At 33.1% G+C, this 24,306-nt stretch overlaps 4 protein-coding genes across 5 annotated transcripts; 1 reads left to right on the plus strand and 3 right to left on the minus strand.

Moving 5' to 3' along the window:
• Nucleotides 1-4,783: 4,783 nt before the first annotated feature.
• LOC135145788 (phosphatidylinositol N-acetylglucosaminyltransferase subunit A-like) lies at nucleotides 4,784-7,790 on the minus strand. Its single transcript, XM_064077926.1, has 15 exons — nucleotides 7,716-7,790; nucleotides 7,410-7,500; nucleotides 7,287-7,352; nucleotides 7,104-7,226; nucleotides 6,978-7,046; nucleotides 6,693-6,799; nucleotides 6,479-6,594; nucleotides 5,954-6,090; nucleotides 5,827-5,904; nucleotides 5,546-5,628; nucleotides 5,408-5,490; nucleotides 5,189-5,352; nucleotides 5,070-5,134; nucleotides 4,926-5,016; nucleotides 4,784-4,870 (listed from the first exon to the last, which is right to left on the minus strand). Exons 1-15 carry the CDS (start codon nucleotides 7,754-7,756, stop codon nucleotides 4,784-4,786), a joined length of 1,401 nt encoding a protein of 466 aa, XP_063933996.1. The 5' UTR covers nucleotides 7,757-7,790.
• A 3,265-nt stretch (nucleotides 7,791-11,055) lies between these two features.
• On the plus strand, nucleotides 11,056-14,932 carry LOC135145787 (uncharacterized). 2 transcript variants are annotated; one of them, XM_064077925.1, is made up of 11 exons: nucleotides 11,056-11,689; nucleotides 11,738-12,628; nucleotides 12,677-12,758; nucleotides 12,830-12,920; nucleotides 12,977-13,062; nucleotides 13,128-13,239; nucleotides 13,303-13,398; nucleotides 13,448-13,529; nucleotides 14,175-14,255; nucleotides 14,325-14,567; nucleotides 14,739-14,932. In XM_064077925.1, exons 1-11 carry the CDS (start codon nucleotides 11,361-11,363, stop codon nucleotides 14,881-14,883), a joined length of 2,238 nt encoding a protein of 745 aa, XP_063933995.1. In that variant the 5' UTR covers nucleotides 11,056-11,360; the 3' UTR covers nucleotides 14,884-14,932. The 2 variants fall into 2 exon arrangements, 1 of the variants encoding a protein (XP_063933995.1); XR_010283568.1 differs by lacking the exon at nucleotides 14,739-14,932 and having other exon boundaries at nucleotides 13,448-14,127; nucleotides 14,325-14,334.
• A 2,327-nt stretch (nucleotides 14,933-17,259) lies between these two features.
• On the minus strand, nucleotides 17,260-19,248 carry LOC135145812 (uncharacterized). The gene is made up of 5 exons (XM_064077950.1): nucleotides 19,079-19,248; nucleotides 18,668-18,746; nucleotides 17,736-17,852; nucleotides 17,502-17,579; nucleotides 17,260-17,426 (listed from the first exon to the last, which is right to left on the minus strand). The coding sequence occupies exons 1-4, from the start codon at nucleotides 19,142-19,144 to the stop codon at nucleotides 17,524-17,526; spliced, it is 318 nt and encodes a 105-aa protein (XP_063934020.1). The 5' UTR covers nucleotides 19,145-19,248; the 3' UTR covers nucleotides 17,260-17,426; nucleotides 17,502-17,523.
• Nucleotides 19,249-20,906: 1,658 nt separating this feature from the next.
• On the minus strand, nucleotides 20,907-22,281 carry LOC135145813 (uncharacterized). The gene is made up of 7 exons (XM_064077951.1): nucleotides 22,150-22,281; nucleotides 21,886-21,959; nucleotides 21,765-21,820; nucleotides 21,638-21,665; nucleotides 21,192-21,280; nucleotides 21,072-21,131; nucleotides 20,907-20,985 (listed from the first exon to the last, which is right to left on the minus strand). The coding sequence occupies exons 1-7, from the start codon at nucleotides 22,256-22,258 to the stop codon at nucleotides 20,907-20,909; spliced, it is 495 nt and encodes a 164-aa protein (XP_063934021.1). The 5' UTR covers nucleotides 22,259-22,281.
• Between the last annotated feature and the right edge of the window lie 2,025 nt (nucleotides 22,282-24,306).

A 24,306-nucleotide genomic window follows, 5' to 3' on the forward strand; every position in this document is an offset into this window, starting at 1 on the left:
GTGCTATAAGGGAAGAATACAAAGTTATGAAGTTAATTAGACAAGCGCGGAATTAGAACACTAGACCGTAAGAGGCCGAGTGCTTTATTATCAAGATTTTATCAATGCCCAGAAGATACAAGATGATGTTTCAACTTACTTAATTTTATTAGAATAAAAACAAAACTAAAAAAAAAAACGCAAAATTAATTGTAATTAAATCAGGTAGGAACTTAAGTAAATGCATTTATTTCGCAAATTATAAAGCCCTGGTGTTATGAAAAATATTCCAGGTCACATCTATTACAAATTACCATATTAGGTATTAATTATATTTATAATTTAGTTTCATTTGTCAACTTATTTTTGTATGTAAAACATAATTTTTTTTTCTATAATAATTCGAGCCAAGTTCATTTTGTCTTCGCTTTTTTCTTTTTCCTGCTTATTGTATATCTGTTCTTGTTTAAAAGGGGTAAAAGATTTAAATAACTTAACAACTAGGATAAGGAAAAAAAAATTTTGTCATAACTAAGAGTCGTAGGCCGACATTAGACGCGTATGTCATGATAGGTCGGATACACAACACATACAAGCGATGTTTGTTGTGAAACGAGAGTTTGCTTTGAGCACAAAACAAAGGTAAAAGTTTGAACCGCTGCCTTGACCTGCGTCGCGTTAGTTTATGTACTGCCCCACGACAGCTAACTGTCAAAAATAACCCCTAGGTATACCGCCTGAGGACATCAAGATTACCTTGTTTTCAAAGGTTAGCGGAGATAGCAGTGTAGCGCGCTTCTTCGTTATAAAAAGGGCATTGCTTTTTTCCGTATTAATAATGCTTTCCACGAAGACACCGGTTGGCAAATGCCAATAGGTAGTACTGCAGAAGCTGGCTTAAGAAGTCAGGCAACTTAACAAGGAGTAAATCCCTGCATCATTCCGCATATAGGGCATTCCACGTGCGGAGTCTTCAGGATATGGCACTTCTCGCGCATTCCCCCATACGTATATCAAAGATGCAGTTTGTAAGGTAAGGTTAGATCGCGTTAAAAAGAAGAGAAGGAAGGACTAGAAACGTAATTGTGAAGTAAGATCTTTTGCCGAACTCGGACAAACACTTATCCAACAAAGACGGCGCCTGTGGCCCTCTATGAATTGAAGGCACAGGTTGCTCACTCTGTGTCAGGCGAAGGTGTTGTCGAGTAGTGGAGGTCTTTGTCGAAATCCTAATTGGGACTCTAACAGGGTGTGGTTTGCGGTAACTATTGCTCTCAAGCGACGCAGCATGACCGCTACCGCTACTTATTCAACGGCTGACAAAAGACTATTAGGACTGTATTTCCATGGCGTAGATGCTGGTAGCCTTCGGGGGCATCACCACAGCGAAAGATGTTGAGGGTCATCTTAGAGTGGACGAGGCAGAGACACATTCTTCCGCCATCATTGGTAATTCCTTAACATTACGTTGGTGGCAACCTCCTGGTCACGTGTCTTTCGTCTCGGTAAAGCGTTAGTAGTCTCAATGAGCTCGACTATGGTGACTGGGTCAAGCTATTTCTCGGCATCAGCAAGTAAGTTTAGATCTGGCTCCTTATCTTTAGATGGTAAACCTTAAATATCTGTTGAGCGTTTAAAACGCAAATGTTTTCATGGGTATTTTAAAAATACACTGGTCGCAACTGATAATTCTGATCAAAGAGATTAACACATAACTGGTGAGGTGGTGTTTGTCGAACTTATACTCAAATTCCTTCTTGGGAGCTATAGTTTCACAAATGAAATATTGAACGAAATACTTCAACGCATAAAAGAAAAGTTATCACAGGTTGGCTGCAGTTTCTTCAGAAAATAGGTACGGGCACCGAGATAAAAAATCTTTAAATTTCGAGGGTTTCTAGGGATCTTAACATTATCTTTAATTTTCAAATCAAAGCATGAAATCTTAAAGCACTGGTGCCGCAAATGGTACCGGACACGATATTTTCCTCTACATCTCTTTAAAGCGAACACTAGGCATTCTAACTTGCGTTTGCTTTAATATTTCATCTAATAGAGAAGGGAAATAAAACCGATGTAACGGCTGTATTATCTTGGGCATGTGAAACGTTTGTAAAATACTACTTTATTGAAGGATACGCTTGCGTAGACGAAATGCTTGTTGAATTTAGGGAGCTATGCAAATTTACATGTAGAACCTCGAAAATACGGTTTGAAAATTATAGTATTGAACAATGCGAAGACCCCACTGCTTGTATCTATTCTGGCAAGGCAGCGATGAACTTACCCTTCTTGGAGATGGAAAAAAAAAAGGGTTAACCAGCTTAGTCAACTTTAGGTTTGCTTCTCCTAGCGACGGAACTAACCAAACACAACTTCTGATAACTGGTTCTCATTCCTCCCCCTTGCGCAGGTACTAAGGAAGAAATAACTGACATGCGTTGGGACCCTGAAAAAGAACAAAAGAAAGGTACCTCATGAATTTCTACCTGCAAAAGCAAAACAAGAAATGTCCGCCCATTTCAGTTTTACTAAGGACATCCTTCGAGCCAAAGAAAAATTCTGTTTTCCTAATTCCGTCAAAGCACCACGCTAGCCGAATTCACCCGGTGTCTGTAAAACTAGAACCATCGAGTTTTACAATGATCCAAAGGAAGTGTGGACACTTACTACGAAAAATGCACGGTTTACTCTACTAGTTGACGGACCAATCGATGACCTCGATATTTTCTTTATATTTCTAAACATTAGCCTCGTCTATGCCTACAGGTTATTTCTCAGTTTTTCTGGAAATTTGCGAAGAAGAGAAATGGATATATCACAAGTCTTGCAAAACAACTTGTATAGCCTCAACTGAACAAAGGCTGCTGAACAGTCATCCACCTCGTGAACTTCTACTGAAATCTTCCAAATCCTCAAAAATCCCTTATGGAAATTGTCCGAGAAACAAAGGCAGAAAGACAAAATTTAGTTTTGTATGTAACACTCCAATATGCGACAGCTGTACTGTTGGTCGTTGTGTGGGTTGTAATCAATCGATGTTGGCCAAATAGTTTATAATTAGGGTAATTCGTTAGAAGCGTTATTACTTATACAGCGTTAGCTTGTTTCAGTTTGTTCAATTTTTACAGTAACACGCATCGTGTCAAATGACGTAAGCATATAATATTAAAAATTTAAATCTACAAACATTTCTTATATTTTAGTATTCATAAATGCATTCTTTATAAGAGATACTAAATTACAAAAACTGATGTAAAAAGGTTTTTGCAAATTTGTCTCCAAAAACATTTATACATATGGGGTTTATTAAATCCCACTTCACCAGTTACGTTATAAAAAATTCACCTCCCCGATTACGGATTGAAGTCTGGAGGCGCAAGCTAGATCATAGTAACTATTGTTCTCACTTAATCTATTAATCATCAATCCAAAAACAGAACTAAAAACTAGAAACAACTATGAATAGAACGAGTGAATAACTACCCCTCGTCCATAATTACGAAGAAACGATACGTTTTCCAAAACGCAAAAAAAAGACATGCGTGCCTTGTCATCTATTAGATTTTAACTTTTGCCGGAGCCTCGTAGTAAAGAGGGGAGGGATACTAAATGTAAAGGTTTTGAAGCCTAACATTGCGGCTGGCGTTTGAAGAAAGCTTAGCGCCCGTTTAATAGATATCTGCAGTGCTTGCTCAAGCTCTTGGCCGCGGTTTTATGTGTTCTCAAACGACACACAGACACAGTTTTTCTCAAATAGCTGTCAGTAGTAATAATTAAGTTACGTTATTAACGTTGTGCACTATATTAACTTGACTATATTATACATTCAGATCAACTTGAGTTATGCCTAGTCTAACCTGGAATTCCAAACTGGGTAGAGTGAAGAATTATCTTGAACATACTCTGGGTTGCTCATGGATGGGTTGCCTCCAGTGAAATTATAGTTATGACTCAACTAAATAACGGCTTTAAAGGGCTTGTTTTCTTCCTTTGTATCATCCTTTTGAGTTTTTTAGGTATTTACTGCACCTTAGTTAGCAAAGTTTCTTCGAAGAGCGATAACATTATTCTAAGAGCTGTACAAGACGACTGGTATTATTGTTGTTTGTTTCCCTTGCTGATACCCGTTAGCGTTATATTTATTGTTTGTAACTGGTTAAGCTTTGAACTTGTAACTAGAAATTAGCATAATAAATTTATTTTTTTTTGGTTTTATAAACTTTTTCAAAATACAGTGTGTACGACACAATTTTTATTTATAAAAGTAAAACTTTATATTGTAAAACGGAATGGACAACAATATCTTATACTTCTAGAATTTTATTATACTGGAATTTTTAATTTTATTATATACTTGAAATAGCATAATAGCAAACATACACAATAAAATCCAGTACTTGCGAACATATTATTTCTTATTAAAAGAGAATAATGAATAGTGGTAAAGTTGTTAACCATAAAAGTTTGCCTATAAACTTCCAATAAATATGTAAGTTAATTTTGTAATCTCGATAGGATACAATGGCTCAGTCTCTAGGTAATATACGGAGCAATAAAAATTAGTAGAGTTCGTACTTTGTTACGTAACATAGTACGATTAACTTAAGTTCGTTTTTATCCGCTTTTAAGGGACTTGAGAGCTCCTTTATTTATAACTTTAAAAAAAAAACTTGACCCACACTCCTTTAGTTAACTTTGATATAAAAAGTATATCACTATAACCATGGCGAGCTCAGCAAGGTTTAAAAAAAAGAGTTTAAAACTTGTTAAGTTTTGATAATAACTTTTTTTTTTTCAATATCTAAAGCAAAGTAGCTTTAGATATTGACTTATTTTTTCGGAAGTCCCTTAATCCGGCAGAGTTTATTTTTGGACAAACATCGATGTCCTAATAAAAACGAGTAACTTATATTAAAAAGTAAGTGCTATAGCAATAATAATACTCTCGCTGGGGCTATCCACTCCAAAATCTTCAAAAATAAAGAGTTAACAATAACGATGATGCAGAAGATTTTGCCAGCAAAGACGCCACAACTGCACAAGCAATGAATAAAAAGTCAAAAAGCATGCGCCAAAAGGAAAAATACTCGTTGTATTTCCTCAAGCGCGCAGAAAAAGAAATGATCTTTTCGGTGGAAACCGTATCGTATACCTTTTAGTCGTGCAAAATAGTGAATTGCAAGACAGAAGAAACGTGCACGCGCACATGTTCAGTTCTCAAAGCAACATTTTTCCAAGAGTAGCATTTCTTTATCAGCTCATGCGCAGCGTGAGGATTGTGCTTAGGGAGCTGCTGCAGTGCAAAGTTGATGGCTTCGGAAACAGCCGCTGGATCAGGAGAAGAAAGCTTAACAAGCGGTTGTCTATAAACTTTTTCCCGTACAGCTTTAAAGCAGACACTTTACTGGAGTAGAGCTAGGCATACCCGTGCCATCCTTCGCGGTTTTCGTAAGCTCTTCTGGTAGCACTTCGGAAATACCACCGACATCAGTACTAACCACGAAAAGTCTAATATTTCCGGTAAAAATATGCGCAAGTATAAAGCATAAAGCGAGGCCAATACCCACACGAAGCAGCCTCCAGTATGGACATGCAAAAGGCTTCCGTTAGGGAGGTGTTCAAAAAAATATGTCCTTTTATTAGTAACTTAAAAATAAAAGTTAAAAAATAATAAGATTAAAGCTGTTATATAAGTAAGCCAATCTTTGATTTTTAAAAGAATTTTTTTATGATAGTAAAAAATATAAAAACAGTTTAATGTACTAATAAAACTATAAAGTAGCTGTTTCAAAATTTAAAAATCCATCGCTACAAATCAACTTGAAGTTAAAAGCTTGAGCTAACATTTCGAACGTCCTCATGATTCAACGCCCCCACAAGATCAACTCTGTCGTGAAGTTGATATTTTTCTCGGACTTCCTCCTATACAATATAGTCTAATAAAAATAACTCAATTATAATAAGAAAGAACCAGAAGAGTTCTTTTTGGGCCGTCGCCACCAATCACAAACTTAACTTTGGCATGTTGCTTGCAAACCTCAGGGATGACTTGGGCCAACAAGTCAATCCCCTTGCGATATACCAAGCGGCCGCAGATTATAATCACAACTGTTCCATATGGACATGTTTATTAAATAAAATATAAATCGCTTCAATTGTGAAGAGCAAATCTAATAACTACTTATAAACGCGCTCTTCTCGCGCACACTAAAAAAAAATTGAGTAGCCCAAATGTTGGGTAACACCGCGAAAAAAAATATATAAATAGCAAGTAACACTGACTCACGCTATAAGCAATGTAAATGCAACTTTTCAACTATAATACTATCAACAGCAACAGGAGAGCATACTACACTACAAATTTGATGTTATATTAAAAAACTTTATATTTTATTATTTTTTCTGTTAATTTTAAAAAATTAAAAAGTTCTTTAGATTATCTTTTACTTTTTAAGAAATTTAATATATATTAATAAAGGAAATGAGAATTATAAACTGGGATCAAGTTTGGGCCAAACTTCAGAAGGAGTAAACAAGTTACAGTCTACTGAATTTGGGATGACGGAAACCAACTGCGGTGGGATAACACTGCGTAGAACTGTGTTTTCTTTACTTTAGAAATGTCAAAAATATTGAGAGAAAACCAAAAAAATAATAAGTTAGAAAATTAATATTATATATGAATGGTAGAGAAAAGTATAAAATAGTACCACGTGTGAGACACACACACCACATGGCTTATATCACACAAAGTAAAGCGAATCATCTTATTGGTCAAGATGCTAGGCACATCAGCAAAACCAAATAAAGAGTGATCCTAAATGTTAAAAGTAAATAAATTTCATGTTAAGTGTTAAAGGATCCACTAAAAGTGTTGCACTAAAAAAAATAAGAAAAGTATAACTAAACTTTGTAATATGTACAAATGTTTCACTAAAAAGAAGAAAAAATTAAAACTTATTACTATTAAATAATAAAAATAAAAAAGGTAGAACGGTAAAAATGGCCTTCAAACCCATAGTTAAACCGTGAAATATAGCCTCATTGCATAAGGTGGAGCATGTCTTTCATTTAACAATTATATATAATACTTGAAGGTAAAAATTCACAACTAAGAGTACAGAATGACCGTGGACTATAGTTATTTTTTCTCTGATAAATATATAGCGAAGAAGAGGCAATGATGTAAATATTGTCGGCAGAGAAGCTTGTTGGTATAACACAGGAATGGGTAAATAATATACCTGTAAAACGCAAAAGCAATTACTTAAGTTAAAAAGAATATGTAACAGCTAACACACAACCTTTAAACCGTTGGATAAGTAGCGTACACCACATCTATCGCCATAAGCGTGTGTTACTACGCACACCTGGTATCGATAAAAACGGTTTAAAAAAACCAACTGATATTTATAATAAAATATAACCTTATGACCTAACTTTAACAAGCATTGCGAAAGATGAAAGATATGGCTCTCTACACCACCCATGTTAGGATAAAAAAAATCGGAGACCATGCTAACATTATCATAAAGTTTAGGTTAACTTATTAATTTCAAGAGGTGTAAAAAATTAAACTATAATTTAAAAAAATAGTTAACTAATGTTTATATAGGATGTAATTCTAGAGGGAGGGAAATCCAAAAAGTGACTATAAGAGTTTTAGAGAGAAAGTAAAAAGTTAGACAAGGTGACTAAGCTTGCAAGCTATGTTAAGTCAAACAGGTTACTACCAAATGCTGTGTTTCTTCCCACTTTCGACCGGAGAATACATGAGTACAGCAGATAACCTCAGGGCCACAACACCGATACACTTACCACTACGGTTTTAAATTACTGCATTCCAAAGTGTATTTTACAGGCGCCGATGGAACTAGTCCTTCATATTGCAATGTCGCTGCAGAGTGTCGACTTTACTATAATTTTTATTTAATTTTGATGCTCTTAAAAGTGTGCCACTTTATTATAAAATGTAATTTTAGAGGATATAATAAAATACCGTTTAGCTGAAAAGTGTTTTATTAATTATGGACAGCAGTATAGTAAATATGTGATCTTGTAGTTGGAACGCAAGAGCTATTCACGAGAATGAACACTAAGCCACCTTGTAAACTGTGTTTACTAATTTGTTTATAGGTTCATTTAATTTTACCAGTGAACATTTTGTCGCAAAGGGCTAAATAAGCCTTCACTTTTACCAAAGAAGTATGCTGATTATACTTTTAAGCAATTTTAAATGGAAGTCATTTAACATAGACTTTTTTTAACACTATTTGACTGAAAATTATTTTTACTTTTGAAGGCATTACTGATCGTAAAAAAAGAAAAATTGTTACAAAGTTTATTTGACTATTCATTCAATATATAACGTTTTTTACTAAGTATGACCCGAGGTATTTAGTTGGAGCTCACCACCTAATATTAGTTAACGAACCCCTCATCTTATTCTGTAGCAAACAAACGTACACAAGAGAATCTCCCGCACTCGTAAAAGCCATTAGCAAAGTTCAGCACTTGCCACTTGCGCTGGTTTATTAGTTCTTCGTCCGACATATCTGGCTTGAACCTTAATTTTCTGTTTTTTTAATTTACTTTTACTATTCTATTAAAATATTATATGGAAGTTAATGACGCGCAACCTACTTTTATAAAAGTAGTTTTTAAAAAAAAAAACCGTAATTTAGATTATTTTAAAATTAATAGGTTTCTGTTAGGTAACAGTAATTAAAATTCAGTGTTAATATTTATTTATGGCATCGCGCCTTTTTCTAATTGAATAATACAACCATTTGAAAATAAATAATTTATTTAATTGAAATAAATCACTATTTTTCATTTAAGTACACTAAGAATTTTAAGATTTTTTTTTCTTTATATTTACACCGTCTTTAACTTTATGATATTTATACTTTTTAATCTTTGCACAATTAAAAGTATAGCCTACTTTGAATATAAAGAAATCCAAAGTTATACTTTTTAAAAAAAACATGTATTTTGTTAGAAGACAGTAAATAAGCAAACCTTTAATAACTTTCTCTACCTGTTTATATAAAATCAACTAAGACTACGAATTAAATCTGTTTATTCATCAAGTCCACTGGACATAAATACAGTAAACTGTAAATTCCACGGTTAACCCTATTATTTACTATGTAAAGCTTTTATAAAAAAAACTTTTTAACTTTAACAGTATCAAAAAGGATGTTGTACCGTTATCTCTTTATACTTTCACTTTGTCTTATAACGTTTAATACTGTAAATAAGCTGAGTAAGCAAGGTCCCTGCTAAATATTGATTTTTTCTTAAGTTCTTTAACTTATTTTGATTATCTACAACAGTTTTATATTACCTATTCTCCCTTTGACGTTTTTTTTTAAAACCAAAGTTCTGTTGATTGTGCTACGTCTTATATATTAATATAGGTTTTAATAAAAGAAATTAAACACTTTTAGTGACCTTTTTTTTAATAATTAAATAATAACTGAGGCTCATATATGCTAACGAGGTGCCAACAATAGCAAGAATATACTAGTTTTCTCACCTTAAAAATTCATTCTTGTGTGATTACATTTTATAAATGTATTTCGCAATACATTAACGCCTTGTCCACTGGTCCGATACTAACAGAGGGTTAAATGCCCTTATAACTCGAGCTCGCGTAGAACAGCTCTATTTGCGTTATATCTGGGCTTTTTACAAAAAAAAAGTAATATAAAGCAAAAAGAACAACAAAAAAAGACTAATTTTAAGGCTAGACCTAAATCTTATAATATTCATGTAATTTATTTAGAAAAAATGATCGTTTTTGACTGACAATCCACAGCAAGAAACGAATATGGAAGAGCCGAGCCGGGCAAAGAGGAAAACCCAATCACGCTGTTAGATTTTCCTACCACGCCAAAAAGTGGACAACCCACCTTAAGGGATCAGGAAACCATTTACCAAGGTATTGAGTTCTAACACATGGTAATTGTTAGATCTATCAACACGCCAAGGCAGAAAATTATTTATTACACTACTGTTTTTACACTAACAGGGGTGCTCCTTCTTTCCCCATATCCATTGGAGTGGGGCCTTTCTTAATGTCGGTGGAGCGGGTCTCTATTCATCGTTTTTTTTAATCCCATGAACTTTATACGCTTTAAGATTAAGTTTGTGGTTCATTTTTAATATTTGGTACTTGAAAAATATGTCTAGAGGCTTATTAAAGCAGAAGGTTGTTCGGAGAGGGAAATCTCAAATGTAGTTGCTATAAGAGTCACCACTTCACAAGCATTTTTTTTACTTTGTAACTGAACTCTTGAATAGCGAATACCTACAACTTATAGAATTCGTGGATTTATTATAAAATAATGATTGCTATATGTTTATACCAACTTTTTAGTATCGGCAACACTCAGCTTCTAACCTTGTTTACATTCCGTTTTAAACCCATTGGAAATTGAAAATAGTAAATTTTTTAAAATCTAAGACTATTAGACAACTTATTTTCAGCATATTTAAAGATTTTTAGAGTATTTGTCGTTTTTTTTTTCAAATAAAAGAAATTACAGGAAGATCAATTTCCGAAACTGAATTTTTGTGGACGCTTTAGAAGGCTTGTAACTTGAAAGCGTGGAGAATATAATGAACTTAAACCTGTATTGTCAATTAGTTCATGTGATGGCTATAACAGAATGAAAAAGATCATAGGTTTTCAATTGAATTTACCAACAAGCTCTTGCTCCTACTTTTTCTTTTAAGAATAAAGTATAGGAGTATTAACAAACCATTTGACAGCTTTTTAATAAGCCATTCTGCTTAAAAATAAGCGTTTGGTATGGAATATACTAGATGTATTTTGTATGGAGGTTTGAAATATCAAATGGTTACTAATGTCTTTAAGTGCCGAACTTTGTCATGGACACAATTTTTTGAGACTTCTTTACAAACCTGAGTACTATAGTGCTTTTTGTGCAAACATTATAAACAGCAAAGATATTTCTCACATATATGGTAAAGTTTTGGATTGTACATTTCGGTGGAACAAAGCTATATTAACAAAAAGGCTGCACCGAAAATTTTTAGCCCGAAACATAAATGAATGTCAGAGGTTTGTCCAAAAGAATAATTAACCTCTTGTCTATAATAGTTTTACATCGTTTGCTTCTAACACCCCCAAACTGTATGTTGTTTCTTCCTATTTTCATTTAACCCTCGCAAACACTGAATATAACAACAGACCACAGGAAAAAAATTGCTTAAAATTAAAGCGGGCGTGCCAGTTGACCTTGAAACTTAAAAAAAAATACCGACTTGAATTTTCCTCTAACCACTCTGTTTCGTTAATGTTAGTTTGTGTTTATCTGATTTAAAGCATATTACTATCGAAAAAATAAATGCCTAAAAAGATCAGCTCTCAAGCATTAAAGTATCTCTCCCCCGTACAATTATATAATAACGAAGTTTACGAAGAAGGCCATCTTTCCCATACCTATTCTCCGTTTAACCTAAAGGATCGTTTTGAATCTAGGGACTCTATAAATCGGAAAGTTTGCAATATAGATTACTATACCGCTCGAGAACCTAGTGAATACTACCATCGCACTAGTACAATAAGCCGACGAGAGCAAGAGAGAATTGTATATCGGAGTTATTCTATAAAAAAGAGGAAGGTAGATTCCAGTAATTACTTTACAAGGTCACCGAGAATTATTAATAAAAAAAGGTAATTTAAGTTTGTTTTTATAAAAGATTTAACCTTATTTTTTTTTAGCACTACGTCGAGAGAAGCTTCTAATTCCCGTTCTCTGTATGATTGTCCTTCAAGTTTTAAACCTGTGTACAAGGAAAAAATATCGTATAAAAATCGTTATGGACAAAAGGCTATTCATGACGCTTTTAGCGGCACCAATAGGAGGGATAGGCGTACTGTTGAAGATTTAGATAGAGACTTTTATAACTGTAAATTTAATAAGGTATCTAATCAACGCGTTACTCTTGATTATACTAGCAAAAAAAATAAGGATAATTTATATAACAATAATACTAAAATCTCATTTTCCGAACGTCAGTCAGAAAAGGGAAGATATTACGAAAAGAATTTAAAAGACGTTAGACCAAGAACCTATGTTAGTTCGGATTTAGGCCCTTCTCACTCAAGGAACTATGATAATAGGAAGCAAAAAAGCTTTTCGTCATTGAAATCAAGGAGAAATGAAAAAGAAAAGTCCAGAGAAACAGACTGTTGCTATAAGACTGAACGCAGCAAGTTAGATGCCACTCGTCCCACGAGACAGGCTTCTTCGCGAATTAGTGGGTATTCAAAAGCTAACAGCGTTAATAAAAGAAAAGACACACTAAATATTAACAGCAAGAAGAAAAGTCCTGAGAGTGGGCGTACTGTTGCTGTAGATAATCGTTCTGCTTGTTTGCAGCCTTCTACTGTATGTGATGATGGTATAATGGTTGTAAAGCGGTTTTATAATGAAAATAACAAGGATTCTGAAGAAATTAATCAACAAAAAACTTTTATAGCTAAAAACGAAGTGACTCTTCAGGAAAATGACTCTTCATACAGCATTTTACAGAAGCCCGTCAATCTTTGGAGATGTAGAACTATCGATCAATTTAACATACTTTCTAAAGTAGGAGAGGGAAGTTATGGGTACGTCATTGTATATTGTAGTAGCACTGACAACTAATTATGTAAAAGGCAGGTGTACAAAGCGGAAGACAAAGTCGCTGGTGTTATTGTTGCCCTGAAAAGAATACGGCAGGACCGTAGCCAACAAGGGGTAATAAACATGTATTAAAGTAATATTTAATTCTTTAGTTATAGTAAATTATAATATAAAATATTTACTAGTTTCCTATAACAGCCCTTCGAGAAATAAAAATTCTTCGGGGGTTATCCCATCTGAATATCGTCTGCTTAAAGAGTATTGCTACCGGCAGCAGTAATTTTATAACGTAATTATTTTTTTTTGCCTTTTGAAATAAGCACTACCCTTAGAACATGATGGCAGCTTAAATAAACGCGAAGGCGTCGATTTTTTTTTGGTATTTGAATACATCGAAAACGACTTAAGCGGGTTGTTGGTACTTATACTGTTAAATACCTGCTATATTTGTTTGTTTGTAATATTGTTATATTAATTTTTTAGCACAGTGAAGAAATAAAATTTAATGTACCTCAAATTCGGTCTTTTATGAGGCAACTACTTCAAGGCTTGGAATACTGCCATTCCAAAAACATATTACACAGAGACATTAAAGGTTTATAATTTTTTCATACAACGTGTTTATCTAGTATTATTAACTGTCCGCCTTCAAAATAAGGATCGAATATACTATTGAGTTCCAAAGGAGTATTAAAAATAGCTGATTTTGGACTGGCCCGATACTGGAACCAGAATTCTGACCACACTCACCAAGGCAAGGAGTCCTTTTTATTGAAGAATTCAACTATTCATATGTTCTCTAGTAATTACCTTGTGGTACCGGCCTCCAGAGCTCTTGTTGCAGTCAAACCAGTATGGCCCTGGGATAGATATATGGAGTGCCGGGTTTTTTTCTTTAACCTTTATAAGTAGCCGTTGATTATTATAAGGTTTCGTACCGCTTAAAAAGTTTGCAACTCAGTTTTCGTCTTTATATTTTTCATGAGTAATTATGGTTTTAGTTATATAGCTTGTTACTTGTGAAGCAGTACGTTTTATCGTTCACTGTCATCATAAAAAAGAGTTACCGCCGTCTGGTTGTTGCATAGCGATAAGAGTTAACGTGTCTTTACCGGCTGGCGGGGTTCTAAATCCAATCAGTTGTGCATCTCCTGGAGCCATGCGGGGGGCGAATGGAGTGACAAATAATTGGCTATAATAGTTCCCACAAAGAGACTCTTTGTGATACTCTTGCTTTATACCAAAATCACGTGCCCTTTAGGGTCTGCGCTGGCTTAATAGCTCCGCCGGACTTTTGGCAATTTTTATAATATTAAAATTCAATAAACAACTAAGCATCCCGCATACTTCGTCGCTTTTGCAGAAGAGTTAGGGAATTCGCGGTGTTAGTTAAGGGCAACCGTATAAACTTTTTTTACCTGCGTTGCAAAACATTTTGGTCGCTGCTCGTTGTAGGAAAGGGAAAGTGCAATAGGCAATATAAGTAAACTCAATAGTAGCTTGTGGTTTCTACCTTATCAACGTTTATAGGTGTGTGCTTGGAGAAATGCTAACTGCCAAACCGCTTTTCAAAGGAAGAAACGAACTTCACCAGCTTGAGTTGATAAGCAGGTGAAAATAGTTCAACTACTCGTCTCTGTATTTATTGTAAGAGATTTTTATGGTTTTTTTATATTTTAGAGTCTGTGGGACTCCAAGTGAGGAGAACTGGAGAGGCGTGGCTTCGCTTCCCCTCTACGAGCAGATGCTTCCGATCAAACACTACAAACGACAACTCATAGAAACCTTCAACCAGCACTGCGAACCGGCGGCCGTCAAACTTCTAGATCGACTCCTTGTGTTGGATCCGGAAAGACGCCCATCTTCAACAGAAGCTTTAAAAGATCTCTTTTTCAAGGAAACTTCGAGCAAAAATGATAGCGTGTACGTGGCCTATATATTGGTGTAGTATGTACAGGCTGTAATAAAGATTACAAATAAGTTTATTAGTAAAGGGATGTATCAGCTTGTCCCATGTGATCGCCCTATCACAATACTATTAACTTTCATCTTAATTTCTATCAACTAATTGTGTATATTATAAATCGGCTTAAGGATCGCTTTAGGAAAAGGGTATCATGATTACGTGCAAAAGCAGAAACGCCGTAAGTTGGAGAAACAAAAAATCCAGGAGGAAGAAAAAATGGAAATTGAACAGAGAAAACTGCTTATTATTAAAAATTGTGCGAAAAACCTGTAAAATATTGTCGCATGTAGCGCGACTTTTGTATATATATAAAATAGGACTTACTTTCACGGGCTCCCAGCATAAATTGTCTTCATTTTGCTTTTCTTTATTATAATAAAGTTAATTGACTATATGCAGTGTATGCAGTTATTATTCCTTTTCTAGTTTGGGTAATATACTACAAAAGAAGGCACTGTCCGCTTTCGAAGGCCACTATACGCATCTGCAGAGTTTTTTACGGAAATACATAAAAAGGTGATGTTGACTTTAGTAAAGGATAGTTACTCATTCTGACTATTATTTAATAGGGTTCCATTTAATTTATTATTAAGGGGACTAGATATGCACGGTATACAAGGTTTATGGTTACAAAAAACTGTTATAACTTGTAAGCATAAGCAATTTTAATTTTATGTACCCTCTTTTCAAAGTTATATTGAAACCAAGCACATATTCCAAATAATTTTAATTTTTTGCTATGATAAAGATTTATCTGTGGCTTTAATAACACTACAAGTGAGCATTATAAATCCATTCAGCTTCAAAATCTGAAGCTTGTTGAAAAAACTTGTTTTCTTAATTATTAAATTTAACAGTGGTGTAAAATTCAAAGCAAACTCCTTGGGTTCTTTATATAAGTAACTTGCTATAAATCGCGCCAGGCAGCAATTGCTATTACAATTTTAAGAAGAACCACTGGACGCTGTATTGGAAGACTCTAACCACCTTTCTTACCATTTTCTGGATTGTGCTATACAACATAGAACAAAAATAACCGTCCCTTCACTTAGTCTTAGTACATATTACTACGAAGGTCACGACGTATATTCCGCCATCTTCCTCTGTTTTACTCATTATTCCTTGGCAAAAGTCGGGGCTCTCAATGATTCGCTGGCAGTTACTACGCTGAAGAAATGCCGATCCTCACCAATATAGCAAAGCGGTTTAGATGCTTATAACCAATCGGATCTTGAACACCGCGTACACCTATATTTGTTGAATTGATGGATATGTATAATTTATAAAGTTTTCAACCTTTTAAAACTTATTATGATTCTAAAAACGACCACCCTTACATTCTCAGTCCAAGGTTATACCCTATAATACCGTCTCCCAATAATCGCCAAAGCACTTACTTTAAATGGGTTACAGAACTTTAGTTCGGCTTTCGAAGGGGCATACTAAGCTCGTTATTAAAGCTTTAGAGGATAAATTTGTTACATATCTTGTACTTTTAAATGTTGAGGAAATCTTTAAAAGTTTATGGCACTAAAGACTAAGCTTGAATGGTACACTGTATACTTTGTAAAACCCCTACATTTATGAGTCCTTTCAAAAGACAGGAAATTTAGGACTAGGAAAAAAACTTTAACATTTGATTCATACTACCGTAGCTGTCCCCCCCCTGCTATTTTTTATTTTTACTCTTGACCCTCTCATGGCCAACCAGAGTTCCCTTGCGCAGTAGGGGATGAACACTGCAAAATATACAGGTTCTAAAGGAAGCCCATTGGCGATAAGTATGCATTTCATGCTTATTAAAACTTATTGAATATTAATTTATAATCCAATAAACTTAAACTTATTCCTAAAAAAAAAAAGCCTTAATAATCTCGCGGCCTGGTGAACAGATAGACTATTGGATAAAGATCTCCTTCAGGGCTCACTGCTAATTATCTTAGAGCTATTATTGACTTCAAGCTCAAAGGGGTTGCTTAAATAGTCTATCTCACCCAAATGTGTCATATAACGTTTTATACCAGGATACAAAGCCGGAATAAATTTTAATAACAGGTTGCTTCTATATAAAAGCAAGTTAGGCCTATTCTCACATACTTGTTCCTTTCGCTTGAATCTCATATCCTATATATAATTTCCCACAACTGCTACCAACGCCTCATGGCTTGCACTAAGGTTGTAAAGTTGAATTATGCAAAAAATTGCATCGGGCTGGTCAGCTTCACTCCAACAAATAACTATCTACGATAATAACCTATTATCTTTCGTGGTATAAGTAATAAAAAAAACCTGTTAAAGTTATCTAAGCCAATAAACTAAACACTCTATTTACACTCCTCCCTTTCTACTACTACTAGATAATAACGAATAGCCAATGCAAAAATAATATATGTCAGTTTTTTAATATTTATAAAAAATTGTACTTTCATATACAAATATTAATTATCATTTTATTAATTAATTGCAGTTCAATTATGGTGTAGTCAATAACCATAAAAGATATAAGAAGTCTGCATATCGATCCTTTACTACAAAGAATATAATAATTATCATGCAGTAAAAAGAATGTACCTTTCTGACTGTAATAAGCCAACTTAAAGATAAGAGTAAGAGGTACTCTATCTTAGGCGTAAAAAGAGGATGTTACGGACATGTAGTAGGAAAAACTATTAAATACTATAAGTTATAAATTATTAAAGGGGACGACCACGTCAAACTATAAACTTCTACTGAGGAAGCAAACGTAAAGAATTAAATATAAAAAGGCGAGAGCACAAGAGGTCCATCGAAACGAGGGTTTTGCCAGCCCCCATTTGCTGCACACATGATGCACATAAAAACAATTTATTATAATTTACTTTCTTTTATAATTATAAGAATTAATTTAATACTATAACTTTAAAACTTAACAAGTTAGCAGAGTTTCGGCGCTGTGGTTGGTACTATAAGAAAATCTTCAAACTCTCCATCTATAAGAAAATTTCTCAAAAAATGTAATGAATAGAAAAAGGGACAGTAGTGAAGTTATTATTATCAAAAAAGTTTTTATGTAAAACAACTTTATAAAAATTAAAACCACCATAAGTTAAAAGCATTCTCTACAAGAGCGTATCAGTGGATGTTACCTTCCTTTTTTAAGGTGTAGCCAATCACACCCTCATTTTTGAATTCAATATCTTTTAAGGTTTTATTAAGTTCAGTGAGAAGTCCGGCGTCTTTATAGCTCTCCTGCCCAACTTCAACTTAAAGGTATTAAATAAATCAAATCAAAAATAAAGAAAACCTAAAACTTTTATAATAATTTAAATACGAGAGTAAATGTAGAAATAAAGTTTTTAGCATATAAAGTTACTAAAAATGGAGTAGGCTGTAAAATAATATAATTTTTGATTTAAACCTTCTTATAAATAAAGGCAGTGCTTAGAAATGCAAAAGAAAATGTAAAAAATAAAAGTAAAGGTTGATAAATAATTTATATAATAATAGAAGGTATTTTGTGAAATTTAAACTAAATTTATTTAACAAAAACGAAATGGTAACTTATAAAATTCCGAATTATAATAGTAAATAAAAAATATGTGCTTGTATAAACTTTCTTCAAAGTTTTAAACGAAATATCAATATGTAGATGTACACAAAGGTAACTCAACACTAAAAATTTATATAAATTATAGTTTTAACAAATAAAAAAAGATGAATAAATTAATTTTCAGCTAAAAAAAAACAAATTTAAATAATTTCTCAAAACTAGAGTTATTTAATATATAAAATATAATATGAGAAGTAACACATGTCCACTAAATATAATCCTAAACAGAAATTAATAAGTAGTAATAAATACAATTAATCCGTTACTATAAGCTTCAAATAAATATTAAAGTTTGTACAGATTAGATAATTTAGTAGAGCAGTAAAACTATTAACTTCAACTGCACACTAAGTTCTAAATAATTCAAACTTTTATTCTCTTTCATACTTAACATTTTATAATAATATAACTTTCGTCTAATATGTATTTTTTATCTTACAATATATTATATAGGCACGGCAAAAGTACCTTTATGTAGACGGATATTTTCTTCATTTAAACTCAAAATATCAGAAATTTTTTTAACAAGCTCTTCCAAGGTTCCCATCTTATGCCATAAGATACATAAGTTTGTACAAAAGAAGTATAAAATTTTGTTAAAAAAAAGCTACTATAGTAAGTCTGACAGATAAGTGAACAGATTAAAGTTGACTATTGATAAAAACTTAAACTATAAATATTATAAAATAATTATAATAAAATTATTATTTATATAAACTACGACCTCCTTCTTCACGTTAAACACGTAATCCGAACAATAGCATTAAAATGATTTAAGGGAATGTAACGTAAAAATTAAGTTATTAGTTTTTTCAAAGTAGAAATACTATTTCATATTATATTAAATAATAGGAAAAAAAGAGAGGACATATAAGCGACCTCTGAATGTTCTATGAATATAGTCGTTTTTCTATTCTTGACACGAATGCAAACGGTGGAATCCATCAAAACCGCTTATTAAATCCTTTCCGTAAAAGGTCTTTAGTTGTGAACGTATAAGGTGTGGGCGTGGACGTTAAACAGTACTTATAATTTTACTAAACCTTTGAGCAAAATTTAACGAAGACGATTATAACTAGCTATACCGGAATATGAACAATATTATATATTACCACTGATGTTTTATTCTACAACTAGCGTTGTACCCAATGAACACACAGTATTCGGTTAAGGTTTAATTCTCATGAGGGTTAGGGTTAGGTTTTTTTGCCTTGCTGTAAAGTGTCCTATTCAGTGATTATCTATTATTAATGGCGACTGTCATACTACGATATTAATGGACCCTTTACCGCATGACCGAAATTCTTTAAGATTGGAGTAAACCATGTTTGCTGAGAAGCACCGGGCTAGAACTTTATTTTCAGGCACCGGAGGGACGGAGGTTAGATCGCCATAAGAACAGAAAATTCATTTGTTAAGGTATCGAGCCCTAATAAGAATGAAAATTTTTTTTAAAAACGCTGGAGTTAAGGCCCTTATTTCTTGAATGCATAATGTATAATATACAATACACCCATTTGGAGCTTGTAGAGCAATCAAGTAGCATTTTGTATGAGCTATGTCTGTATTGTATGTAACCCTTAACCTTAACCCCACCCTCACCTCTAAGATTTAGGCTTTAGTTCACAAAACTTCTACTAGATTGCTTTACTAGCCTCAAATAAGTGTATCACATATGATACAGTATGCATTAAAAGGTTTAAGCGTTCTAACTATAGGACAACTCCACCACGCCACTGATAATTTCCAAATTCTAAGCTAAATAAGAGTTTGGTAGCAGAAAGAATTTTCTTCCACACTAGAGGGAGGATTATTAATGAAGTTTCACCTTTATTTTTATATACTTCTACTTCCAACAGTTATATAGTAGGCGAATGTTCTTCCAAAAAAATATATGATTTTGTTCTTCACAGGCCCTAGAATGTACTCTTTTGCGTTCAGCTCTCTTTGTATAACACCTTATATAGGGAAATTAACGTTAACAACGTTGTAAACTGCAAGTAACCCGTATGCTCACTTGAAGGCTCAAAAGTAGGAGGGCGAGTCGTATTAATAAGTTTACTTGTAAATTTAATATTAGCTGGACATTTTAGTGTGCATGAATACTCATAATCAATATAAACACCAGTTTTCTTGCGCAGCCAATGTGATTTAGGTGAATATATTACTCCAAAAACTAGTTTTTAGCGGAGAGAAATTTTCTGCGGAAATCATAGTTTCTTGCGCAGCGAATGGGAAATTGATGCAATTTGCAGAGGGTGCAGGAACTAGTAGCATATTTGTATAAATTGTTTTTTTCCTTAAAAAGGTAACATAATATTTATTTACAACTCTTACTTTCCAATAATATAATAAACATACATACATAAAAAAATCCAGGCAATTGTATAACACAATACTTAAAGGTAATACTTAAAGGTAACCGTTACTGTCGATACAAACAACTCTTCTACCCCATAAAAAAAAAAGTAATATGTAATAAAAACAATTTTCAGCTCGAAGTTATGGTTGTTACGCTTCCGACATTCACACAGCTTTAAAGTTGAGATTACTACGCAAAAGGGTAACGGTGAACTAACTGTTAACCTAAAAAAAATTCGGGATCAGTTAAATTTACGCGAGAAAAGAGAATCAAATAAGGTTACTTCGAGCAATTCTTTTATTAAGTTGCGCCAGTTAAGAGTTAACTTAATTAATAAAGAGCATGTTATTGTTTATTGAATTGTACACATTTATAAAAATCTTCGACAGCTTGGTGGCAATTCAAAATCCTCTTCGGATTACTCCTATAAAGCGTAGACCGTCAGTATTAATATTATAACAATAACTATATACAGTAGGAAATTATTATAAATATTATAATATAACTAACCTAAGGCACCTTTCTACTGAATCCCTAAGATAATTACAATAATCTTTGCTCAAACTATTTCTGTATAATAACGGTAAGCTAATTTTCTTTAGTACCAGATTATATAGAAAACTTCTTTACTTGTACTGGCCCAAAATTTCAGCTGAGTATTGAAATATTTGGTTTTCTTTTAATGCAACCTGCTTAGTAACATCTTCTATATCAGCGAGCTACAGATTTATATAACAAGGTTAAAGCATTAAAAGTTTAACTACGACGCAAAAGTGTGTTTAGCGAAAAAAAACTACTAAAAATTAAAAAAAAAATTGAATCACTAGCGTTTTACTAAAGAGAATGTAAATGACAACTGAATTAATAGTTTTTAAAGGCTCTAATGTTGAAATAAAAAAGCAAGCAATATATTAATTTAATGAAATGACTGATTAACATAAAAACATAAAAGAGCATGGAGATAGATAAAAAACTTTATTTACCGTAAAAAGTTAAAAAAAATAAAATAATATATAAATAAGATAGAATCAATAAGTTTCCTACGAAACCTATAGAGCAAATTTTTGGAAAAAAACCTGTTCGCTTTGAAATTCTTCTTTCATTCTAAGAAAAGTAACAGATTATGTTTAATAAATATTTTTACATATTACAATTTTACAACCGAAAATAAAAAAAATAGTTAAGATAATTACAGCATAACACCTCTCTAATTCTTTGGAAAAAGAAAATTCAGCCTGATTTTTACCTTCTTGATAACCCTAAAGAGAAGTAAAAATGGTGGTAGACTAAAAAAATATATACATCCCTCTAAAAAAGTAAATACTTGCTCTCTAGCGATTTCCAATAATTCGTCTATATTATAGTTTTGTTTTTCTTGAATGTTGGTATATTGTTTGGCTAATAAAATATAAACAAGTAACTTTTATTACAAGGAACAAACTTTGTAAACAATTATTTTTACAAAAGAGAAAGAAGCAAGAAGGAAAATATACCAGCCTAATAGATAAACTTTAAAGAATAATGTATAAAGGATAATAACTTTAATAAATTAAAAAAGAAAAGGTAAGAAATTATTTCAGGACAACACGTTTTGATAAGTCGTTTAGAAATGCATCCGAGAATTCTAAAGTAATTCCATCAGCTGGCTCCTCCCTAGTGAAGGTGGCCGTTTGTGGTCGAGATTGCAGCACTCCCATATCTTTTATAAAAGATAATTTAATAGCTCTAAGGCCCACAAAACCTTGCCAGCAAGCAAACCTCTTTAGCTTTATCAGCTTTTCGATAGATAAAAAAAATTGGGTAAGGTAGTACCCTCACTAGTTCCTCATCTCTGCATAGATATCTACGTTGGAAGACGTATAATTTTGTTAGCCCCTTATCACTATTTAATATTAAATATAGTTTAGTTATGGAATTATCTCTCTGTGCAGTTTTTTTTTTTTTCTTCAATAAATGTTTCCTGCCCTTTTGAGGTGGAACGCTTATTTTTAAGTGGTGGTAGACCAGTAAAGTTTGTATACTGACACAATCTACTTAAGTGACCCAGGTATAAACAAAAACTAATCAGTACAGAAACTATATATTATATTAATTTTCACTTGCCCAGCGACGCCACTAACCCAAGAAGCGGACCACTGTACAACCACCCGACAGAAATGAAATTTCTTAAGCTGTCTTACTAACTAGCTTATATATATAACCTGGTTTTGTTATTATTAATGGTGCTCGATCGAGTCGTAAAAGACAACCCCGAATTTACGAGTTCTCAACAGGATGATAGCATTATTAGCTTTAAGCTTTTGTTATAGCAATCTCATAATACAAGTTGGAGATAATCTAGAAAGTAAAGCACCCTTTGACTGGTGAGTTAGCTAGCCGAGTGACCTCAAAGGTTTGTTAACTTAAAGGTTATATTAAAGTAGAAAAATGATAATTAAATATATTGCGATCCTTAACCCATCTTTAGTCTGCTAGAATTTAGTGGCACCAACTGTATTAGTAAAATAGGAACTTTAACTTTGAAGCTAAAACTTTAAATAATTTACACCGACGTTTTTTTCAGTAAAAAAAACACCAATTTGTTAATGTTAAAAATCGTACACAATTTTTATGTATTGTTAAAAGAAATTAAATTATACTTTTAAAAAACAGCAAGATTTACTGAAAATTAGTATAAAAACCGCATTGAATTATGATAAAAAATTGAAAACATGATGTCAGTACAACTTTCACAGTACAAATTCGGATGATCTAGACATAGTAATATAACACCTTTTACAGATATAAAAGGTTTTTCTGTCTTTTGCACGAGGACATTTGGAACATCTGGAACTTTTTTTTGTCTTTTAACCGGAGGTTCTTCTGGAATCCTTGTTACATTCTAGCATATATCGCGACGAATTCAAGGATTACTCTGCCTGCGGTAGCCCTTTCTTAACGAAGTACCTAACTGTTTCAAAAAGAAATGTCTTTTCATACATAATTTTTGGTAATTGTTTTGTATATTATCTGCGCATTACTACTTGCTGTGTTGAGTAGAGAGTAAAAGAGTCTCATTGCCCACCGTCGAGTATTTCATGTAGCATTATAATTCGCAGATAGTTCATCAAGTGTATGCACTTTCCCTTTGTCGTAGTATTCTATTATTTTTAGAAGTTGCTTATCTAAACTTTCCGGAATATACTCGTCGGTGTAATGTGGTGTAGAAAACAGAATTATATTTTTATTTTTTTTAAGAGTGCATGAAACAGCCGTAATTTTAAGAGTTAAAATGATAGTAGAGGACTATACACTGTTCTATTTTTCATTAACATTATATTTGAAGGAATGCGCCCTTAGGTTCTTTTTTCTATTGCGCCTACAGGAGTAAGATGGTAATAAATTCTAACATCCATGGATAGCTGGTAAACCAATTGTCAAACGTAATATTCCTTTTGGTGCCCTTAAGGTCAACAAGTTGTTTTACCACAATATAAGGAGAATTACTTTTTCTCTGTGGTCCCTCCGGTTGTATCCCCGCGTAGAGCTCCATATTTACGCGAAATAAGTTTCTTGCATTAACGAGAAAAAACACTTTAAGACCAAATTTCCACCGGTTTTCTGAGAATACTGACGAAACGAAACTCAACACCAAAACTCTTGCATTTTTTCATTTCTTGCAAGAGGGGTATAACTATTCTGACATTTTTCTGGTGGACAATAGGTAGCGAGTTGATCAGCAAAAGTGTCGCTCTTTCTGCATCAT

This window comes from Zophobas morio, unplaced genomic scaffold, assembly GCF_036711695.1.
Source record: "Zophobas morio isolate AGI-343-1 ecotype UQ-CSIRO unplaced genomic scaffold, CSIRO_AGI_Zmor_V1 ptg000183l, whole genome shotgun sequence".
NCBI lineage: Eukaryota > Metazoa > Arthropoda > Insecta > Coleoptera > Tenebrionidae > Zophobas > Zophobas morio.

Coding starts and splice junctions, on each gene's coding strand:
- LOC135145788 (XM_064077926.1), bottom strand. CDS start 7,756: ATGTATTCTCCGGTCGAAAGTGGGAAGAAACACAGCATTTG. Junction 7,227..7,286: donor ACTTATCCAACGGTTTAAAG/GTTGTGTGTTAG, acceptor TGCGTTTTACAG/GTATATTATTTACCCATTCC. Junction 6,595..6,692: donor GTGTGTGTGTCTCACACGTG/GTACTATTTTAT, acceptor ACATTTCTAAAG/TAAAGAAAACACAGTTCTAC.
- LOC135145787 (XM_064077925.1), top strand. CDS start 11,361: ATGCCTAAAAAGATCAGCTCTCAAGCATTAAAGTATCTCTCCCCCGTA. Junction 12,759..12,829: donor AGGACCGTAGCCAACAAGGG/GTAATAAACATG, acceptor AATATTTACTAG/TTTCCTATAACAGCCCTTCG. Junction 13,240..13,302: donor ATTACACAGAGACATTAAAG/GTTTATAATTTT, acceptor CTTCAAAATAAG/GATCGAATATACTATTGAGT.
- LOC135145812 (XM_064077950.1), bottom strand. CDS start 19,144: ATGGATTCCACCGTTTGCATTCGTGTCAAGAATAGAAAAACGACTATA. Junction 18,747..19,078: donor TATTCATAGAACATTCAGAG/GTCGCTTATATG, acceptor TTATGGCATAAG/ATGGGAACCTTGGAAGAGCT. Junction 17,580..17,735: donor CTACACCTTAAAAAAGGAAG/GTAACATCCACT, acceptor ATTTTCTTATAG/ATGGAGAGTTTGAAGATTTT.
- LOC135145813 (XM_064077951.1), bottom strand. CDS start 22,258: ATGGGAGTGCTGCAATCTCGACCACAAACGGCCACCTTCACTAGGGAG. Junction 21,666..21,764: donor TTTTCCAAAGAATTAGAGAG/GTGTTATGCTGT, acceptor TACTTTTCTTAG/AATGAAAGAAGAATTTCAAA. Junction 21,132..21,191: donor GAAATTTTGGGCCAGTACAA/GTAAAGAAGTTT, acceptor GTTATTATACAG/AAATAGTTTGAGCAAAGATT.